Source organism: Otolemur garnettii, unplaced genomic scaffold (genome assembly GCF_000181295.1).
Source record: "Otolemur garnettii isolate 467f Iridium unplaced genomic scaffold, OtoGar3 scaffold00050, whole genome shotgun sequence".
Lineage (NCBI taxonomy): Eukaryota > Metazoa > Chordata > Mammalia > Primates > Galagidae > Otolemur > Otolemur garnettii.
This window is the reverse complement of record NW_003852445.1, coordinates 6,603,127-6,623,140: the sequence shown is the minus strand read 5'-3', so window position 1 is coordinate 6,623,140 and position 20,014 is coordinate 6,603,127. Positions and strand designations below refer to the sequence as shown.

General features: G+C 41.4%; 1 protein-coding gene across 2 annotated transcripts in view; it reads right to left on the bottom strand.

Annotated features, from left to right (window-relative positions):
- The window catches only part of EIF2AK4 (eukaryotic translation initiation factor 2 alpha kinase 4), a 110,991-nt gene that overhangs the window by 79,399 nt on the left and 11,578 nt on the right, over positions 1–20,014 (bottom strand). For both annotated transcript variants that reach the window (XM_023514282.1, XM_023514283.1), the window contains exons 2-6: positions 18,529–18,641; positions 12,642–12,744; positions 7,746–7,898; positions 4,813–4,893; positions 3,197–3,345 (exon numbers count right to left, since the gene is read on the bottom strand). In XM_023514282.1, the coding sequence (XP_023370050.1) occupies positions 3,197–3,345; positions 4,813–4,893; positions 7,746–7,898; positions 12,642–12,744; positions 18,529–18,641 (599 nt within the window). The remainder of the gene's footprint in view (positions 1–3,196; positions 3,346–4,812; positions 4,894–7,745; positions 7,899–12,641; positions 12,745–18,528; positions 18,642–20,014) is intronic.

Genomic DNA, 20,014 nt, shown 5'->3' with positions numbered 1-20,014 from the left:
CTGTTTGGTGAGTTTGGCACATGACACGCCCATGCCAGCCTCGGGTCACCTGCACCAGCTGCTCTCTATGCTTAGATGTTCTCCCACTGATCTCTGAGTAGCTGGCTCCTTCTTGTCACCCAGGTCTGATATTTTCCAATCGAAAGACATCCTAGATCCAACCCTCATATTTTTCCTCCAAATGCCCAGTCTCTCCTCAACACCCTGTTCTGACCTCTGCACAGCACTAACCGTTGCCTGAGATTGCCCTGTTTATTTGGTTCCCTCCAACTGGAATACAAGCTCTATGAAAGCAGAGGCCTTCTCCCCCGCCCCCCCCCCCACTAATGTTTATAAGGGGCTTTATTCAGAATACATAGTTCTTCTTGATTTTGTCTGATGAATCCCCAGGACTGAGAATGGCCCCCACCACATAGCAAGTGCTCAGTATCTGTTGAATGAACGAGTAAATCATGTTTCTAGATTTTACTGCTTTTAGTCACAGCCCATTTGAATACTGCCTGCTAACAACATTGAGAGCAAGGGCGCCTCTACTCACACTATGAATGTATTTACTAACAATAAGATGGAGCATTTTGCTTATTTCCTTTGACTTTCCAACCCATAAAGTCCAGTGAACAGCAAAGAAGGAAAAGAATCAAGAATACACCACAAGGTAGTTTGATGCATCAAGGACTTCTTTCTTTCTTTTTTTTTTTTTTTTGAGACGGAGCCTCAAACTATCCCCCTGGGTAGAGTGTCATGGCAGAGACGGAGCCTCAAACTATCCCCCTGGGTAGAGTGTCATGGCAGAGAGCTCACAGCAACCTCCAACTCCTGGGCTCAAGCGAGTCTCCTGCCTCCGCCTCCCAAGTAGCTGGGACCACAGGCGCTCGCCACAACGCCCGGCCATTTTTTGGTTGCAGCCATCATTGTTGTTTGGCGGGCCCGGGCTGGGGATTCGAACCCGCCACCTTAGGTGTATGTGGCTGGCGCCTTAGCCGCTTGAGCCACAGGCGCCGAGCCCAAGGACTTATTTCTTATCCACAGAAGCAGATAAACTACACTTAAAGAAAGATTCATTCAGGTCAGGCGTGGTGGGTCCACCCCTGTAATCCTAGCACTATGGGAGGCCGAGGTGGGTGGATTGCCTGAGCTCACAGGTTTGAGACCAGCCTGAGTCAGAGTGAGACCCCACCTCCAAAAATTGCCCAGCATAGTGGCAGGCACCTGTGGTCCCAACTACTTGGAAGGCTGAGACAAGAGAATCATTTGATCCCAAGAGTTTGAGGTCGCTGTGAGCTATGATGCCACAGAACTCTACCAAGGGTGACAAAGTGAGGCTCTGCCTCCAAAAAAAAAAAAAAAAGATGAAAAGAAAGATTCATTTCTTCCCAGTCAGTAGCCAACACAGTCAGCACCAGTGCAGACCTCCACGTGACCTCAGACACGAGCTGAGCATCCCAAATCCCCAAATGTGAAATCCAAAATCAGAAATGTTTTGGGTACTCAAAAGAAATGCTCATTGGAACACTCTGGAATTCAGATTTTGAGATTTGAGATGCTCAAATGGTAACTGTAATGTAAATATTCCAAAATCTGAAAAAATTCTGAAATCAGAAACATTTCTGGTCCCAAGCATTTTGGATAGGCGATACTCAACTTGTACATGCAACAGACTTGACGAACAATTGACGAAATAGATAAAAATGATTTCTGTTCATCTTTCTTCTTGGATGCGGATAGATTATTGTTCTAGCCAACACATACTAATGCCACTCTACAGGCATTACATAACTATTTCACCCACATTGAAGGAAGAAAGAACTTGCCATGCACCTCTGAACACATTGGTTATCTTTGATTGAAAAGCAAGTTTAACCTTGGACCCACTGTTTATAGTCAGCCACAAAAATGGAAATGTTTAGACTTAAGAAAATTGTTTTCCAGAATTCAGCTGTTTCTATTACAATAAAATTTATGAGCTATTACCTAGTGAAATTCTCTGACAATTTCAAATTCTACTGTTTATTGGAAGCTCAGTTGCAAAAATAAAAATAATTTGGTAAAGACTCTTTTTTTTCCTTCAAGGAGTTGTAATCTTAAAAATGAACTGTTACCAGAAACAATAATTTAAAGACTTACTTTCCCCAATAGAGGTAAACATTAATATCAAAATAACTTCTGAGCTTGCTTTTTTAAAAAAAGTAGCTAATAAGGGAAACAACTAAAATGGTTCTCTAATAAATGAACTATAACCCACAAGTTTCTTTTTTTTTTTTTTTTGAGACGGAGCCTCAAACTGTCCCCCTGGGTAGAGTGCCATGGCATCACGCTCACAGCAACCTCCAACTCCTGGGCTCAAACGAGTCTCCTGCCTCCGCCTCCCAAGTAGCTGGGACTACAGGCACCCGCCACAACGCCTGGCCATTTTTTGGTTGCAGCCATCATTGTTGCTTGGCGGGCCCGGGCTGGGGATTCGAACCCGCCACCTTAGGTGTATGTGGCTGGCGCCTTAGCCGCTTGAGCCACAGGCACCGAGCCAACCCATAAGTTACTATAAATCATTAGTGTGGTACCTAAGGTGTTTCTTTTCACAGAAGCAAAGTGTTGCTTTTCAGCGCTCCTTGGGGGCTCACAAGAGATAGTTTAAACATGTAATGAAGCTGAAGTGCCCACACTATTTAATTACCCAGCCACTCATACATAGTTTCTGCACTAACATTTCTTTTTGGTCTATAGGAGAACAAACAGATCAAGAAGTTACAATTCTTCAGTGGAAAAGACTGTGGAGGAAGAAGTATTAATTTTCAAGTGATCTCTGGTGACAGGGAACAAGGAAGGAGCCCACCGCAGTACCCAGAAGGAAGGAACCATAGCTCCCGTTGAATGAGTCATAGAATGACGATTTGGATGGAAGGAAAAATTTCAAATCACTTACTGAATAGTCACTAAAACCAAATCAGACTGTTTTGAGGGCAAGTTCGTGATGTATCACAGACTGTCATAAAGGAGAATGAACTACAAAACCAGTTTCATTACAGATATTTGGCAAGTGTTAAATGAAAATTCTGTCTTAGACTCCTAATATATTTACACAGGCTTTGAAAAAAAGGTATTAGGACCAGTACCTGAGAATTCCATCAAATGTCAGTACAAGCTGTTTAAATCCTTCTACATCTTTCATCTTCTCAGATCAGAAAGCCTCAGGACTTACCTAGCCCTTCCCAAGGAGTTTGCCCGATGTTTACCATTCCCTACAAAGTCAGGAGAGCTTCCGTGTAGAATGGCAGCTGTTCTGTGTCCTCCTGGGTCTTTCTTAGACATATGATCTTGGTTTGACAAACTAGCAATTTCCAAACGTTCCTAGAAAAAGAAAAGTAAAGCCTACATTAGATGTAAGTCATAGACGGAAGATAATCATGATACATAATTATGAATTCTGCACAGAATGTACAATGTATTTAAGCTGATAGCTTATAAGTGAAATCATGTTGAAATCAACTTTAAAAAAATTAACGCAGCAGGGTGTGGTGGCTCACACCTACAATCCTAGCATTTTATAAATCCAGGATTTGTAAAATTTCTCTGAGTTTTATAAATAAAAATGCTTATAATCTTGGAATGTATGTGAAAAGTTAGGGAGCAGACCAAGGAGAGATGGAACAGAAGAAGAGAGGATCCAAAGAGTGAGCACAGAGTGGCTGACGGTAAGGCAGGTCACACACAGACAGCAGAGCTGCTGGAAACAGTGGCATCATCTTACGTTTGTATGCTACTTGACACTGTCACAAAGAGCAGTACATATTCATATGTCGGAACAACTACAGGAGACAGAGGGAAGGCATTATCAGTCCCATTTTAGGGGTGAGGTGTCACCTGTCAAGGTCACAGCTAGGCAGTAAAAACGCCAAAGCTCTATTTCAGCCTGGTGCTGCTGACTTACCCATCAGTGCCTCTTCCTACTATACCATATAACTACACCATTTAACTTAGGGACATATAGTGTCCTTAAGTTAAATTCTATAATTTTATAAAAGATGAGTAAATTTTTCTCTGAATTTCTCCAAACATGTATAAATGTTTTTGATTAAGCTAGACTCAGTAAAGGAAAAAGCCCTTTATCTTTTTTCACCACTGCCTTTTAAACCTGTTTTGTTATATCATTCTTTTCTATCACTGAATGCAATTTCCCATTCTATACAATTTAAATAGGAGATAAGTAATGAAATGAATGACACCTACAAAGAGTGTTAAGCATAGGATAAATAAAATAAGGCAGAAAAAAGAAAAAACAAAATAAAGAGAGCCAGGCATAATGGTTCCCATTTACTCTTATGAACGAATAGCTATTTTCCAAGTGTTAAGAATTCCGGCTCGGCACTTGTGGCTCAAGCAGTTAAGGCGCCAGCCACATATACCTGAGCTGGCGGGTTCAAATCCAGTCCGGGTCCACCAAACAACAATGATGGCTGTAACAAAAAATAGCTGGGCATTGTGGCAGGCGCCTGTAGTCCCAGCTACTTGGGAGGCGGAGGCAGGAGACTCGCTTGAGCCCAAGGAGTTGATTAATTATGAAAACATCAATCTCTTCTCTCCCTCAACTCATTTGATAAATCACTGTAATTATATTACCCTACATCACCTACAGATAATATATAATTCTAACTTTTGCCACCTATTTGGGGAGTCTAAAATACATAATGAATGTTGTGAGCTTTTTTAGTGCTTCATTTTAAACTTTACTACCAATAGACACAGGGAAGGGAAAAATATCAAATATCAAATTCACAAGATGTAAATCATTTTGATACGGCAGAGCTGACAGAGTACCTGCTTCGCCATTTCTTTCCTTTTTTTCTCTTCTTTGATCTCTTCTTTCCTTCTCTGAATCTCATGAAGGATTTCACGTTGCTGAAATAAATCAAACTACCATCAGATGCCAAGCTCTAAAATGCACACAACGTATCAATTCTGGCATCACAGAAAATCTTCTGTATTTCAATAACTCAAGTCCTCTTTCCTAAGAGATGTGAATGTACTGAATCTCAGTACAAACTGCAGTTCCATCAGTTTTATCAGAATTCTTATGTGACAGGTATTCCCATTTACACAGGTGAAAGGACTATGTGGGGAGGGGCATTTATTCTCTGCTCTTCATGTTGCCACATGCAGGGTCTTTCACTTCAGCGATGTTTTGACTTATCAGGTCTCCCCACACGTGTCTTAGCTCCTGCTCTTTGATATGTGTCTGTCTGCAGAGGATAAGCACTTGGGCCTCTTCTCTGCAATGGGGTCCAGGGCCAGCTTGGTGGAGGAGGGTTGAACTATTCTTAGTGTCCTGGCCTGGCCATGGCCCAGGCATCATACTCACCTGCCACAGACCTTGACCTGCATTCTCCAATCAGCTTTCATAGTATTAAAAGTATTTTTGCTCTCCACCCATTTTTTAATTAGACCCTCTAAAATTCCAGATTACAAATCAAAGCTATTAAGAGGCTTAAAAAAAAAAAATACCAGCAATAATATGAAATACAGGGTATCCCCCCAAACCACCCCAAAGTCACTATACATATGGAAAATGGGTAATTGCAGCTAAATGTACCTTTATTTACAAAAATATTCATTATGCGGTCAGGCACAGTGGCTCACACCTATAACCCTAGCACTCTGGGAGGCTGAGGCAGAAGGATTGCTTAAGCTCAGGAGTTTGAGACCACTCAGAGCAAGAACAAGACTCCATGTCTACTAAAAATAGAAAAACTAGCTGGGTGTTGTGGCAGGTACCTGTAGTCCCAGCTTACTCAGAAGGCTGAGGCAGGAGGATGACACCATGGTACTCTAGTTGGAGCAACAGAGTGAGACTGTCTCAAAAAAAAAAAAAAAAAGAAAGAAAAAGAAAAAATTCCGGCAGCACCTGTGGCTGCAAGGAATAAGGCGTTGGCCCCATATGCTGGAGGTGGCGAGTTCAAACCCAACCCCGGCCCAAAAAAATTAAAAAAGAAAAAATTCATTACAAAATATTCTGTACATGTTAGCCACCTCTTTGTAAAGTGTTATGAATAGTTTGTAAACAAAGGTACGTTTAGTTACAATTTCTCATTTTCCCTATGATGGTGACTTGGGGGCGACTTTGGACACTTTGTATTAAAACATATCCTAAACTTATAGGTAGCTATAGCAGTAAATCAAAATAAAATTGTTAGCTAAATACTCAATACTTTCTACTAAAAACGTGCCCTCCTACACACAATGACAATAATAAAAATCTATGGACTCTAAATATTAACTAGGCTACCCAATTTAAATAGGAGATGAGTAACAAAGTGAATGACAGCTACAAAGAGTATTAACTCTAAGTGTAGGATAAACAAAATAAGGCAGAAAAAAATAAAACAAAGAGAGCCAGGCCTAAGAATTTAAGAAAAGCAGGAAAAAAACAAACCCTTTTAAGTAGCTATAGGAAATAATAATATTTATAAGGAGAAAACTAGAAAGCCTCATCAATTGCTAAAAATCAACGTAGAAATCGTACTGGATGAACAAGCCTAAATGAATATGTAAGTTCCCTGCAATTTCAAACAAAATCTGAGGGCGATTATTTGTTTTGTTTAGGCTTTGAGAAAGCAATTCCACAGTTTGTCTGTAAAAATGAAGGGGTAAGGATGGCTGAGAAAAGAAAATAATAATGGAAGACGAAGAGATGAAGAAGGATGGGCTTGACTTGTCAGGTGTTGAAATACCATCAAGATTCTAAGAGTATGGTAGGCACTTAAGAAAAAAACAGGTGAACAAAACAGATAATTGACAGATAGAACCCAGTACAGATAAGTGGTTGAAATATACTATTTTAACACATTAACTTCTGCATGAGTTGTATTTAATGTCAGCTAGTTTGGGGTCTGGGGCCTCGAAAATCTTATATAAGTCACATGTCTCTTGACCTAATAAAACACTGAGGCCCCAAGGAAAAAAACTTTTGTTTTCTAGTATGGCAGTCAACCTGTTAAGCAGCGGTTCTCAGCCTGTGGGTCACGACCCCTTTTTAACAATCAATATACACTGTGGCATTAGGAAGGTTGAGAACACTGTGTTAAAGGAAGCATTACAAAGCATTCAATAAGGAATGGGCATTTAATTAATGTGTTAAGAAAATGCCCAGGAAAAAAACAAACGGGCTTTTTTTTTTAAAAAAAAAAAAAAAACTTGAACCAAAATAAGTTCCAGATAAGTTGACTTAAGGGCTATTAGGGAAAAAAATAAATTAAGGTAAAATCAAGAAGGAAATTTAGACTACATGTTTTTTTTTTTAATTTTTGTTTTTCATATATTATCTGTGATTTAAAGGATTATTAAATTATGACAGGAGTTTAAATCCTTATGCAAACAGATTAAAGAAAAAATACAAATGGTTCGTGAACATCAAAGATAGTTTATTCCCTGACTTTTGCTACTCATTTGGACATGAGTACTTGTCTCACGCAGGGAAGAAAACAGCCTTCAAAACTCAGTGAATTCCTGCAAAGCTGGAAATGCTCAGAGACAGCAGGAAGCTTGGCTAAATGGCTTCCTGTCTCTCTCTTTTTAATACTACGTCAGGAGGGAAAGGCTCACGGTATTTTTTAGTTAACTCTGGGTGCCTGCCTCCTCTCACATGAATCTACCATTCTTCAATCAAATCCCGAACAAAACACAGATAAAATCTGTGAACAGAGAGAGCAGAGCCCATAGAATCTTGATCTTCCAGCTTGCCACCCGCGGCTCACCTCCTGCTCCTCCTTCCGCCTGGCTTCCAGCAGCCTCTGTTGCTCCTCCTGGGCCCGCCTTTCCAGCATTTCTTCGTGGAAAGATTTGGGAGGGGGCTTGTTATGCTCGCTGAGAAATGACTGGACATGGTAAGCCAGTTCAAATATCATCACCTAAACGTGTAAACAAAAGCCAACCACAAGTGAGCAAATAACGGGGAGGCAAGGCCCAAAGAGCTCCTGTGGAACCACAAGACAAGCTGGCAGGCAGGGGCCCCTCACAATACCACTGCTCTTTTTTTGAGATGGGGGCTTACTCCGTTGCCCAGGGTAGAGGGCAGTGGTGGCTTCACAGCTCACAGCAACTTCAACTCTTGGGCGTAAGCAATCCTCTTGCTATAGCCTCTCGAGTAGCTGTGACTACAGGTTATGTGCCACCACGCCTGGCTAATTTTTGCATTTTTTTGTAGAGATGAGGTCTCACTCTTGCTCAGGCTGGTCTCAAACTCCTGACCTCAAGTGATCCTTCTCCCTCAGCCTCCCCAAGTACTAGGACTACAGGCATGAGCCATAACACCTGGCCACCTTATTCATTTTGGCATGACACGTTCTGAATTAGGTATATGATACGATCACAGCAGGAAAAAGCTTTTCAAGGGCTCACTGTATTGTGCTGCTATCAAGACAAATCACTACCTAGGAGAGTATAAAATTTCACTTTTCTTTTATAGACCTATTCAACTTATTGGCATTTTGTATTTAATTAATCCAATAAAATATTTTTCTGTACAAATAAACCTGATGAAATAGTTTAGATTGCATGAATGTAAAAGCTACCTTCCCAATTAGAAAACCTGTCTACATAATGACAGCCTAGAAGAGAAAACTCCCGGCTAACATCAGAGCATTCATCAGTCCACACAGCACACTGATAATACTCCATGGGGAGTAGAGAGGCAAATATTTAAAGGCCTCACTCTCTCCCTGCTCGAAATGGGCCAGAAGGAAGCTGATCAATACTTAGAAAGTTACTTCATTCCCACTTAGAGAAGTGTTCACAGACCACGGAAGGAAAAAAACCTCCCATTCAAGACATTCTGTAAGTGAACATAAGAAGCCACTCTCCCCTGCCCCCAGGAGACATAAATCAGTCTTATGTTGGTGAATGACTGGAACAAGGGTTTCTCAGGCCCCAAATGACGGACTGCCCAACTCCACAGGGGGGAAGAGTGCCAGCTTTAGCAGGTGACGAACATGACACTGAGATTTTGTTCTCAATTATAATAAAGCAATTTAAATTTTTTGGTTTCAGTTATATGTTCAAAACAGTTTCTAAATGGACTGGACAGAGTAATAAATAATAACAGAAGTCACTGCATACAAAAACATAAAGTTAGCTCATTTTATATTCTACTTTTTTCTCAGGGAATACAGGCAAAGAAAAGCTCTTGCTGAAGTTAATGCATTTTTTTCGTACACTAGAAGCTGTGGTATGTCCTGGATATATGTATTTCAATTTAGACTTGCGAAACACCCATCTAGATAAATCTAAGAGGCAAGTTCTTCTAAGAAAAGGTCTTCTAAGGAAAGATGGTAAAGGAGGCAGTTTCTATTTTGTCAAAGAGAGACCACTCCTAAGCCAGACAGAAGGCAAGAGCTAAGGGGGTGGGTCCTTTTTACTGATCTACTCAATTAACTAGTGTTATCTGATCAAACTTACCAAGCTGGATGAAAATAACTACTTTCCAAACTGGCTCTGGCCTCCCACCCCCTGCACTGCAGGGCTCACTGTCTTCAGGCCTCTGCTCAGATCCTAGAGGCTCCTCCTGACTGCCTTATACAAACAGACCCCTCACCCTGACTTCTCTTCCAGCATGTGGAACTGCCTAATTTGTTGTACATTTAGTGACTTTCTGTCCGCTGCCACCCTGGTGTGGCCGACTGGTTTGTGGCTGCAGTTTTCCCAGTGCCACAATAGTGAGGGCCTAGTGCATGGCACAGATAAGTATTTGGTGATTAATTAATGGAAAATAAATGCATTTGACCTTACTAATTTTGAAAAAGAGAGTATGCATAAGTTTACTTTTGTGTGAATGATAAAGAGCTACTATATAGATTTAAAATCATTTTGGGGGGGCAGGTGCAGTGGCTCACATCTGTAATCCTAGCACTCTGAAAGGCCGAGGTCGGTGGATTACTCGATTTCACAAGTTCGAGGCCGGCCTGAGCAAAGGCGAGACCCCGTGTCTACTAAAAATAGAAAAACTGAGGCAAGAGGATTGCTTGAGCCCAAGAGTTGGAGGTTGCTGTGACGCCATGGCACTCTCCCCAAGGCAATAGCTTGAGACACTGTTTCAAAAAAAAAAAAAAAAAAAAATTGGGAGCAATCAGAAGTACTTAAAAACAAGTTGTTTTTGAATACCTATTCCCACTGAAATAATTAAGTGACTCATTATTTTAAAAGTTCGATATCAGTGAAATGTTTCACCACAATGAATCCCTAAGCCACACTTTGACACCTAATTATATTGTATTTTATTTGAAAATGCAAATAACTTCTTTAGAATTATATATATTTAGACTTCATAATACTTAATGGAAACAAATTTAAGGCAAACAAGAACAGAGATTTGTTCTTAAATGGGGTACATTCCTATGTTTAATGCTCTTTCAAATTTTATTACTTGGAGATGACTCAGATGAATACTGGATAGGCATACTTGGGTACACTGTGGGTTCAATTTCAGACCCCTGCAATAAGTGAATATTGCAATAAGCAAGTCACTCCGATTGTTCACTTTCCCAATGCATACAAATTGTTTCCACTATTAAGTATGCAATAGCATTATGTCTAAAAAAACAAAGTGCACACATTAACTTACTCCTAAAAAAATGCTAACATCTGAATAATTTTTTATAATACATGTATAAATATATAATTGTCTCAAAATGAAAAGTTTAATTTAAAAGCATCTGAAACTTCAGTGAGTCAATCTTTTAGCAGGTGGAGGGTCTTACCTCAATGTTGATGGCTACAGATGATCTGGTTGGTGGCTGCTGAAGGACAGGATGGCTGTGGTAACTTAAAATAAGACAACACTGAAGTCTGCCCCAGCAGCTCACTGTTTTTCACCAAAGATTTCTTCTCTGTAGCACATGATGCTGCTTGACAGCATTTTACCCAAGAAGAACTTTCAAAATCAAAGTCAATCTTCTCAAACCCCACCATTGCTTTCTCAATTAAGTTTATACAATAGACCCTCTAGAACAGTGGTTCTCAACCTTCCCAATGCCGCAACCCTTTAATACAGATCCTGTGGGTTGCGACCCACAGGTTGAGAACTGCTGCTCTGTAAGTTGACCACCCAAGGGACTATAACAAACTGGTCAACATATGGACGTGGTCAACATAAGGAACTAGGCCTCCTCTACTGATCTGTACATGTAAGCCTATGAAAATTAGGTCAACTTAAAGAGGTCATCAACTATAGAGGTTCTACTGTACTCTAAAACCTTTGTTGTAATTTCGACAATGTTCATAGCATCTTCACCAGGAGTAGATCCCATCTCAAGAAACCATTTTCTTTGCTCATCCATATCAACTCTTCATCCATTGAAGTGTCATCATGAGATTAATGGTAGCAATTAATGGTTGCTAGGTATGAAGGAAAGGGTTTGGGTGCTGGGGTGGCTAGAGAAGACCAACCCGAGAGATCCTTGGGCTAAGGGAACTTCTGTATTTCAATTGAATCAATGGCAATATCCTGGTTATGTATTGTCCTATAGCACTGTGCAATGTTATCAACAGGCAAACTGGGTAAGAGGCACACAGGATTCTTCTGTATGATTTTTTATAATACATGTATAAATATATAATTGTCTCAAAATGAAAAATTTAATTTAAAATAGTTAAAATTTCTAAATAAAAAATCATGAATCCAAGAAACTGGAGAATTTTTTGTAGCTGAATTTTCAATACAGCTCTAGATTAATTTTTACTTAGACATTAGAGTCCCCTTACAGTAAGAAGTAGTTTAGAGTAACCCCCAAGGCCTAGTTTTTTTATCCAGGCTGTTCTACAATCACTTTCTGTACCTCATTAATCACTGAAGTTCTAAGAAGCACCAACTTAAGCGGGCACAATTTTTATAGCCAAAAGGTACTTCCTGGATTGCACAGTGACTCACTGTGTTATGAAATGCAAGTGACTGTATGAGGTGAGTGTCTGACACAGACATAGAGGAGGTCTAGGGCAAGTCTATGTTTAACTTTTCTTAGTTTCTACATGATGGGATAGTTAAAAGCATGAACTGCCTAAGAAAAAAACAGTGATTTATACAAAAGTAAGGAAAAGATGGCTTGTACTTAGGGGGAACTGGTCTCACCTAAGGAAAGCATAGTAATATTCTGCCCCCAGAAGTCACCTAGTCTTGTTCTCCAGAGAGTTCTGCCACTCAAGGGAGAACTCATATGTACACCTTCACATTCGAAAGATTAAAAAAAAATCAGTAGTGAACTCAGCATAAATGCTCAGGTATAGAAGAAGCGATGAAGAAGTAGAGTATGTTGCTAATGAATGAAAACAATGAATCCTTCTGATATGCAAAGGGAAGAGACGAGATGTCTCAGAAATCACTTGAATGCAAACATCTTCCATCCGAAAGGTTCAAGCCAAGATCTGGTCATAATGCCAGGCCTAAAGTATGCAAAAAGTATGGGCAAGTTCACATTGACTGTTTTCAGAAACATTCTTAAGCACCAAGAGTACTTCTGTAGATACAAAGCATTCTAGTCAAAACTGGATTGAGGTGCAATGGGAAAGCCTTTGAGCCAAAGAAGCAGCAGGAAGGCAAATGCTGGTGAGTATGATGGAGATTTTTACTGTCCTTTTTAAATTCCAGTTTAACAAAATCTTACCTCCCCGCAGTGTTTTTTGGCTAGTTCTTCCAGGCGGGATTTTAATAAATTAACACTTTCATTTGATAGACCTTTGGCATTCTGTAAGTCTATTTCAGGAACTCTGGAAAAGAAAAAAATAAAAAAGAGTTACTCCAGTTAAGTACTGCTTGTTTATATTAATATTGGCTAAGTTGCAGGTCCTCTAGTCCTGAGGATTTCACACTGACCTCGTATGTGAACCATTCTGTCACCAGCAACATTTCCCCTAACCTCAAAAGGACTTCAACTACATTCCAGCAACTACAGCTGACATTGTGCTCAACATGGAGCCACCTGCACTCTGTGCAGAAGCAGCAGGCTGGGTACATCCTTGGTTTGGGCTGTCAGGTACGCTACTCCCCCAGGTGATCCAAACTTAACATGCTCGATCCACTCTCTCTCCAACTCTTGTGTCTCTAATTTCAGCCTTAAAATCTGATTAAAATTTCCTAACATCAATAACTATTTACTGACTCTGATTTCCTCTGATCTCCAACCCTTGGTTTCTTTTCCAAGCAAAAAAATTCATTGCAGCTGTATCTGACTCCAGTCTTGTAACTTAACTATGTAATCTCTTGTATGGTAATTCTCAGCCTTAGCTTGTGACCATGGTCAATTAACCTAGTTCGACAGCTCACCAGTAAGTCCAAGAGCTCTGCACTTGTATGTGTGATCTACCATAAAGCAGAACAAGAAGAACCCAGCAAGACAGAGCCTTGGTGATCTACCTAGGATTCCCACAGCAAACTGTGAGCGGGTCACTCACTGATTGTAAACAGGTGGAAACGCCCCGCCTCCTGTCAGTCCAGTCATGCACACACTGCAAACTCCGCTTATTCCAGGGATGGAATTCATGCTCCTCGTCATCCCTTTGAGCTCATCTAAGTCAACCAATGAAATTATACAACCAGCCCTCAGGTTTCCTTTTATTCCCACCCAATAAATATCTGATAACAACTTTCTGGGATTAAATAGGATTTATTTATTTTTACTAGACATGAGTCATCACTTCTTCCCAACCATTCCTTTCATGATATTTTACCTTAGTGAAGCCTGGATAATTCACCTATCTCTGCAATCTCTCAGGCCTTCAAAGTGATAAATTACTGTAATTGTTATCTACTTGGATAGATGGAAATTTGGGATAGGAAAGCCATAGATAGTCCTGAGTCCCTGTGTGGTCCATCTGATCTGGGCTTCTTTCCCTCCTATAGTGGCATTGAGGATATTTTGCAGAAAAGCAGTTTTTCTGTACCATAATCACCATTTCAGTAGAATAGGATTGTTCCCTCCAAATCAAGCTTTTTTCTTTTGAGACAGAGCCTCAAGTTGTCCCCCTGGGTAGAGTGCCGTGGCATCTCAGCTCACAACAACCTCCAACTCCTGGGCTCAAGCGAGTCTCCTGCCTCAGCCTCCCAAGTAGCTGGGACCACAGGCGCCTGCCACAACGCCTGGCTATTTTTTGGTTGCAGCTATCATTGTTATTTGGTGGGCCCAGGCTGGATTCGAACCCGCCACCTTAGGTGTATGTGGCTAGGGCCTCAGCCACTTGAGCCACAGGTGCCGAGCCCCAAATCAAGCTTTATGTAATTTTTTTTTTTTTAAATAAGCAATCATTATATAGCAATATTAACAAATGGTGAAAACTTCATCTATGACACTAAACTTAAAAAAACTCTAATATTCTCTTTATATCCTTGCCACATAATTCATAATTTATGTATCTGATATTATAATGCTTACTTTTAAACTTTTTTTTTTTGAGACAGGAGCCTCAAGCTATCCCCCTGGGTAGAGTGCTGTGGCATCACAGCTCACAACAACCTTCAACTCCTGGACTCAAGTGAGTCTCCTGCCTCAGCCTCCCGAGTAGCTGGGACCACAGGCGCCCGCCACAATGCCTATTTTTTTTTGTTTTTTGGTTGCAGCTGTCGTTGTTTGGCGGGCCTGGGCTGAATTCGAACCCACCACCTTGGGGGTATGTGGCTGGCACCTTAGCCACTTGAGCCACAGGCACCAAGCCCACTTTTAAACTTTTTATAAAAAAAAATTCTTTTTATAAGAATTTCCAAAAAGAGAAAGGGAATTTCCATTTTTTTTTTTTTTTTTTTTTTTTTTTGGCTGGGGCTGGGTTTGAACCCGCCACCTCCGGCATATGGGACTAGAGCCCTATTCCTTTGAGCCACAGGTGCCACCCGAATGTCCATTTTTTTTTTTTTGCAGTTTTTGGCTACGGCTGGGTTTGGCTGGGTTTGAACCTGCCACCTCCAGCATATGGTGCCAGCGCCCTACTCTTTGAGCCACAGGCGCCACCCACGAATTTCCATGTTTTTAAAAAACATCAGCCCATAATAATTTTATCAAGTGGACATATCAAGATTTACCCGAACATTTTTCTCTAGTGTAGTGGTTCCTAATCAAGGGCAATTTTGGCCCCCAGGGGACATCTGTTAATGTCCAGAGACTTTTCTGCTTTTCACAGCCTAAGGAGAAAGGTACTGCTGGCATCTAGCAGCTAGAGGTCAGGGAGGCTGCTAACCTTCCTACAGCACAGAGGACAGCCCCACAGCACAGAATTATCCACCCAGCACGGCCGTAGTGCCAAGGTGGAGAAACCGTGCTCTAGTGTTTGATGCTTAGACTCCCTCCAGTTTCTTTACTTTCAGAAATAATGCTAAAATTGACATTACAGTACTTATGTATCCAAGGTTTTCTGTATTGTGATTTTTCAGGAACAAATATTTTGCGTTCTTGAGGATATGGTATAACAAAAAATATATGTCTGGTCTTTGACCCCAGTTTCTGGCACAGAGCTCCTATCATCTTTGGAATTTCCTAAGTGATAGGAGTAAAAAGGAACAACTTATGTTATTAATCGAAAACCCCTTTCGGGGCTGTGCCTGTGGCTCAAGGAGTAGGGCGCCGGCCCCATATACTGGGGGTGGTGGGTTCAAGCCCCACCCTGGCCAAAACTGCAAAAATAAATAAATAAATAAATAAATAAACCCTTTTAACCATACGAGAGTTAGTGCTAATGAGATGACTCTGACTCTGGATAGCTTCAGGACAGAGGCTGGTTACCGTAAAGACCATGCCTTGACTCAGGGTGAGAAATGGCAACCCCACCCCAGACTTTTAGGGAGGACAGAGGGCTGAAGATTGAGTTCAGTCACCAAGGGCCAAAGATTTAATTAATTAATCATGTCTACACAATGAAACCTCCATAAAAACCCCTAAATGATAGGGTTCAGAAAGATTCTGGGTTGGTGAACACACAGAGGTACCAGAGGGTGGAAGCTCCAAGGCCTCCACCCACACACACACACACATTGTCCTACAGATCTCTACTATTTGGCTGTTCCAGAGTTATGTCCTTTATGACAAACCAGCAAATGCAAGTAAAGTATTTTCCTGAGTTCTGTGAGTTGCTATGGCAAATTATCAAACCTGAGGGGACAGTGGGAGATCCCAAATTTATAGCCAAAATTCATAAGTCAGAAGTACTGGGATGGGTGCAGTGGCTCATAATTCCTATAATCGTAATACCTATAATCCCAGTACTCTGGGAGGCCAATGTAGATGGATTGCCTGAGCTCAGGAATTCAAGACCAGCCTGAGCCAGAGTGAGATCTCGTCTCTAAAAACAGCTGGGCGTTGTGGCCAGCACCTGTAGTCCCAGCTACACAGGAGGCTGAGGCAAGGAGATCGCTTCAGCCCAAGAGTTTGAGGTTGCTGTGAGGTGTGATGCCACAGTACTCTAATGGGGGCAAGAAAGCGACACTCTATCTCAAAAAAAAAAAAAAAAAAAAAGTACTGGAACATGCAATAGGCATCTGAAGTGGGGCAATCCTGCAGGACTGAGCCCTTAATCTGTGGGTGTGTGTGAACTATGGACTGTTAGGGTCAGAAGTGAACTGAATTATTAGGCACCCAGGTACTGTCAGGAAAGACATCATGTATTTGGTGTCAGGAAACAAACAAACAAACCCTAGAGAGGCTCTGTCTTAATTTTCTTTCACAAATTTCATTACCTTTTCTCATTAATGTTTTGCATACCTACTACACATAATCTCAGTACAGTATTGGAGGCCAAAGAGGGTTACTGATTTCAAAGAGCTCAATTATGACCTATCTGTATTTTCATATCCTTTGTCACCTCTTAAAATACCAAAGTCTGTAAATTTACCACCCACTGTGTAAAGCAGCACTTCCTTGTTTTCTCTTTTAAGACAGAGTCTCACTCTGTTGCTCTGAGTAGAGTGCTGTGATGTCATGATAGCTCAAGCAATCTTCTTGCCTTTGCCTTCCAAATAGCTGGAGCTACAGGTACCCACCACAATGCTTGGCTAAGTTTTCTATTTTTAGTAGAGACAGGATCTTGCTTTTGCTCAGGCTGGTCTTAAACTCCGGAGCTCAAGCAGTCCACCCGCCTTTGACTCCCAGAGTGCTAGCTTACATGTGTGGGCCACCAGTGCTTCCTTTTATCTGCCACTTCCCTTCTTAAAAACCTTCTCTGGTTTCTGGAACAACCACTTTTTTTTTTTTTTTGAGACAGAGACTCAAGCTGTCGCCGTGGGTAGAGTGCGGTGGCATCACAGCTCACAGCAACCTCCAACTCCTGGGCTCAAGCAGGTCTCCTGCCTCAGCCTCCCAAGTAGCTGGGACCATAGGTGCCCGCCACAATGCCCGGCTATTTTTTGGTTGCAGCTGTCATTGTTGTTTGGCAGGCCCGGGCTGGATTCGAACCTGCCACCTTAGATGTATGTGGTTGGTGCCTTAGCCACTTGAGCCACAGGTGCCAAGCTTCTGGCACAATCACTTTAAACCACTTAACATCATCCAGTCCAATCTGCCTTTCTATGTGGAATGTCTGGGGAAAGATCCTATGGAATATACAAGACACAAAAAACAGACCACTTGAGTGCTGATGGCTAACGCTTTGGTTTTATCCAGTGATTCCCAACCAGAGAGGACATCACCTTTGGGAGAGTTTGGGAAAATGTGAAGGTTTTGTTATCTTAAGACTAGAGGAGAATAGTCCTGGCATTAGTGGATAAGGGCCAGGGATGCTAACATCCCTGGGGTGGCCCCGCAGAAGGCAGACTTGCCCACTATGGTGCCCCACTGGGAAGTATGGCAGCTCTGAATTTTTTTTTTTTTTTTTTTTGAGACGGAGCCTCAAGCTATCCCCCCTGGGTAGAGTGCCATGGCATCACGCTCACAGCAACCTCCAACTCCTGGGCTCAAGCGAGTCTCCTGCCTCCGCCTCCCAAGTAGCTGGGACCACAGGCGCCCGCCACAATGCCTGGCCATTTTTTGGTTGCAGCCATCATTGTTTGGTGGGCCCGGGTGGGGATTCGAACCCGCCACCTTAGGTGTATGTGGCTGGCGCCTTAGCCGCTTGAGCCACAAGCGCCGAGCCACAACTCTGAATATTTACTGGAGGCAGTGAAAGGGCATGTTAGGTACAAAAAGGTACGGAATTTCTAATGCCAATCATACTTTAAAAGTTAAGTATACATTGCCTTCAATAGTTACCACACCTTTATTCTCTTCTAGGTTTTTCCTCTTCATAGTTTATGAAGAATTAAATACACAAAGTTAACTCATCAGAAGAAGCAAACAAGTAGTCACTGAGCAAATATTAGTATCCGTACTGCCAATTCTATGTATAAACTGACAACACAAGATAGGTTTCATGAAAACGTCTATTGCTGATGTAGTTTCATTGAAATACAGGTGATAAGAAATGAAATTTAATGTGGAATGGGGTGGGAAGGAGGAAATACTAGTAATGTCAATCTGTTCCTGTATTACAAAAACAGAAAACTGAAACCATATAGAAGTTATTTATAAATGTACTCACACATCTGGATAGGTAGGTGGACATTTAACCCTTAGCTCCACTTTCACGTATACTTCTTCACCAGTTAGGCCTTGCGGGTATAGAACTAAATTGATTTCAGGAGGCCCTTTGACCTAAAAGATAGAAAATTTATCTTATTTTATTTTTTTAGATAGAGCAAACCATTAACAACTAAGATAATGAGCATCTTAGTTTAAAAGTTCTACTTTTAAGACATTGTATGTAATTATAATATAATTGTGAATATTTTCCTAACTCATGGTTTAAAAACGCCAGAGAAGGCTCGGCACCTGTAGCTCCGTGGTTAGGGCACCAGCCACAAACATGGAGGCTAGTGGGTTCGAACCTGGCCTGGGCCTGCTACACAACAATGACAACTACAACAAAAAAATAGCTGGGTGTTGTGGCGAATGCCTGTAGTCCTGGCTACTTGGGAGACTGAGGCAAGAGAATAACTTAAGCCCAAGAGTTTGAGGTTGCTATGAGTTGTGATGCCACAGTACTCTACCCAGGGCGAGATAGAGTCTGTCTCAAAAAAATAAATAAATAAAAATGCCAGAGAAAATGCCTTTTTCTTTTCAAAGTCATCAAAGAGTGAACCAAAATGTTCCACTTAGCTTCTGTTCACTCAAATGTAAGTGAGTCCAAATTATGTGTTGGGTACTGCCCTAGAGGTTGGAGTTTGGGGGTGAATTTAGACAGACACAGTCCTAACTAGATGTATACACTGGAAGACAAAGGAGCAATTTCAAATAGTGACGAGTGCTACAAAGAAAATAAAGCAGAGTAAGGGGCCATAGTAGTGGGAGAAGAGAAGATCCCCAGGGAGGCAGGTCAGGGAAAGCCTCTAAACAGGAGAGATTTGAAGCCTGAGATATTAACAAGTGAGAACACCTGACATGGAGAAATCTGCCAGCTCTTCTAACATGGCATGTTTTTAATCAACTGCTTCTCACGGGATCACCCAATACTCTACTGTTCTTTATTTATATATACTTTCTCCAAAAAGGATTACAAGCAGTTTATATTATATGTAGCTAATGAAAAGGGGAGGCTGAGGGAAAAAATAGTGACTGCACATGGTTCAGGCACATGACCAGCTCTGCAAGGTGGATGCCATCTCCATTTTATTAACACATCAGCTGAAGGCTCAGGGATTTTCAATTTCTTGCCAGCAGGTAGAAATGATAGGGTTGGAATTCAAACCCAGCTTGAACTCTAGAACCTGTGTCTCTTTCCTAAGTCACTCCTTCATTATGCCAATCCTGAATTGCTGTGATTGAGCTTTCTTTTTTTCTTTTTTTTTTTTTTTTGAAACAGAGTCTCACTCAGTCACTCTGGGTAGAGTGCTGTGGTGTCATAGCTCACAGCAACTTCAAACTCTAGGGCTCAAGAGATCCTCCTGTGGCTCAGTGCCTGTGGCTCAAGAGGCTAAGGCACCAGCCACATACACCTGAGCTTGTGGGTTAGAATCCAGCCTGGGGCC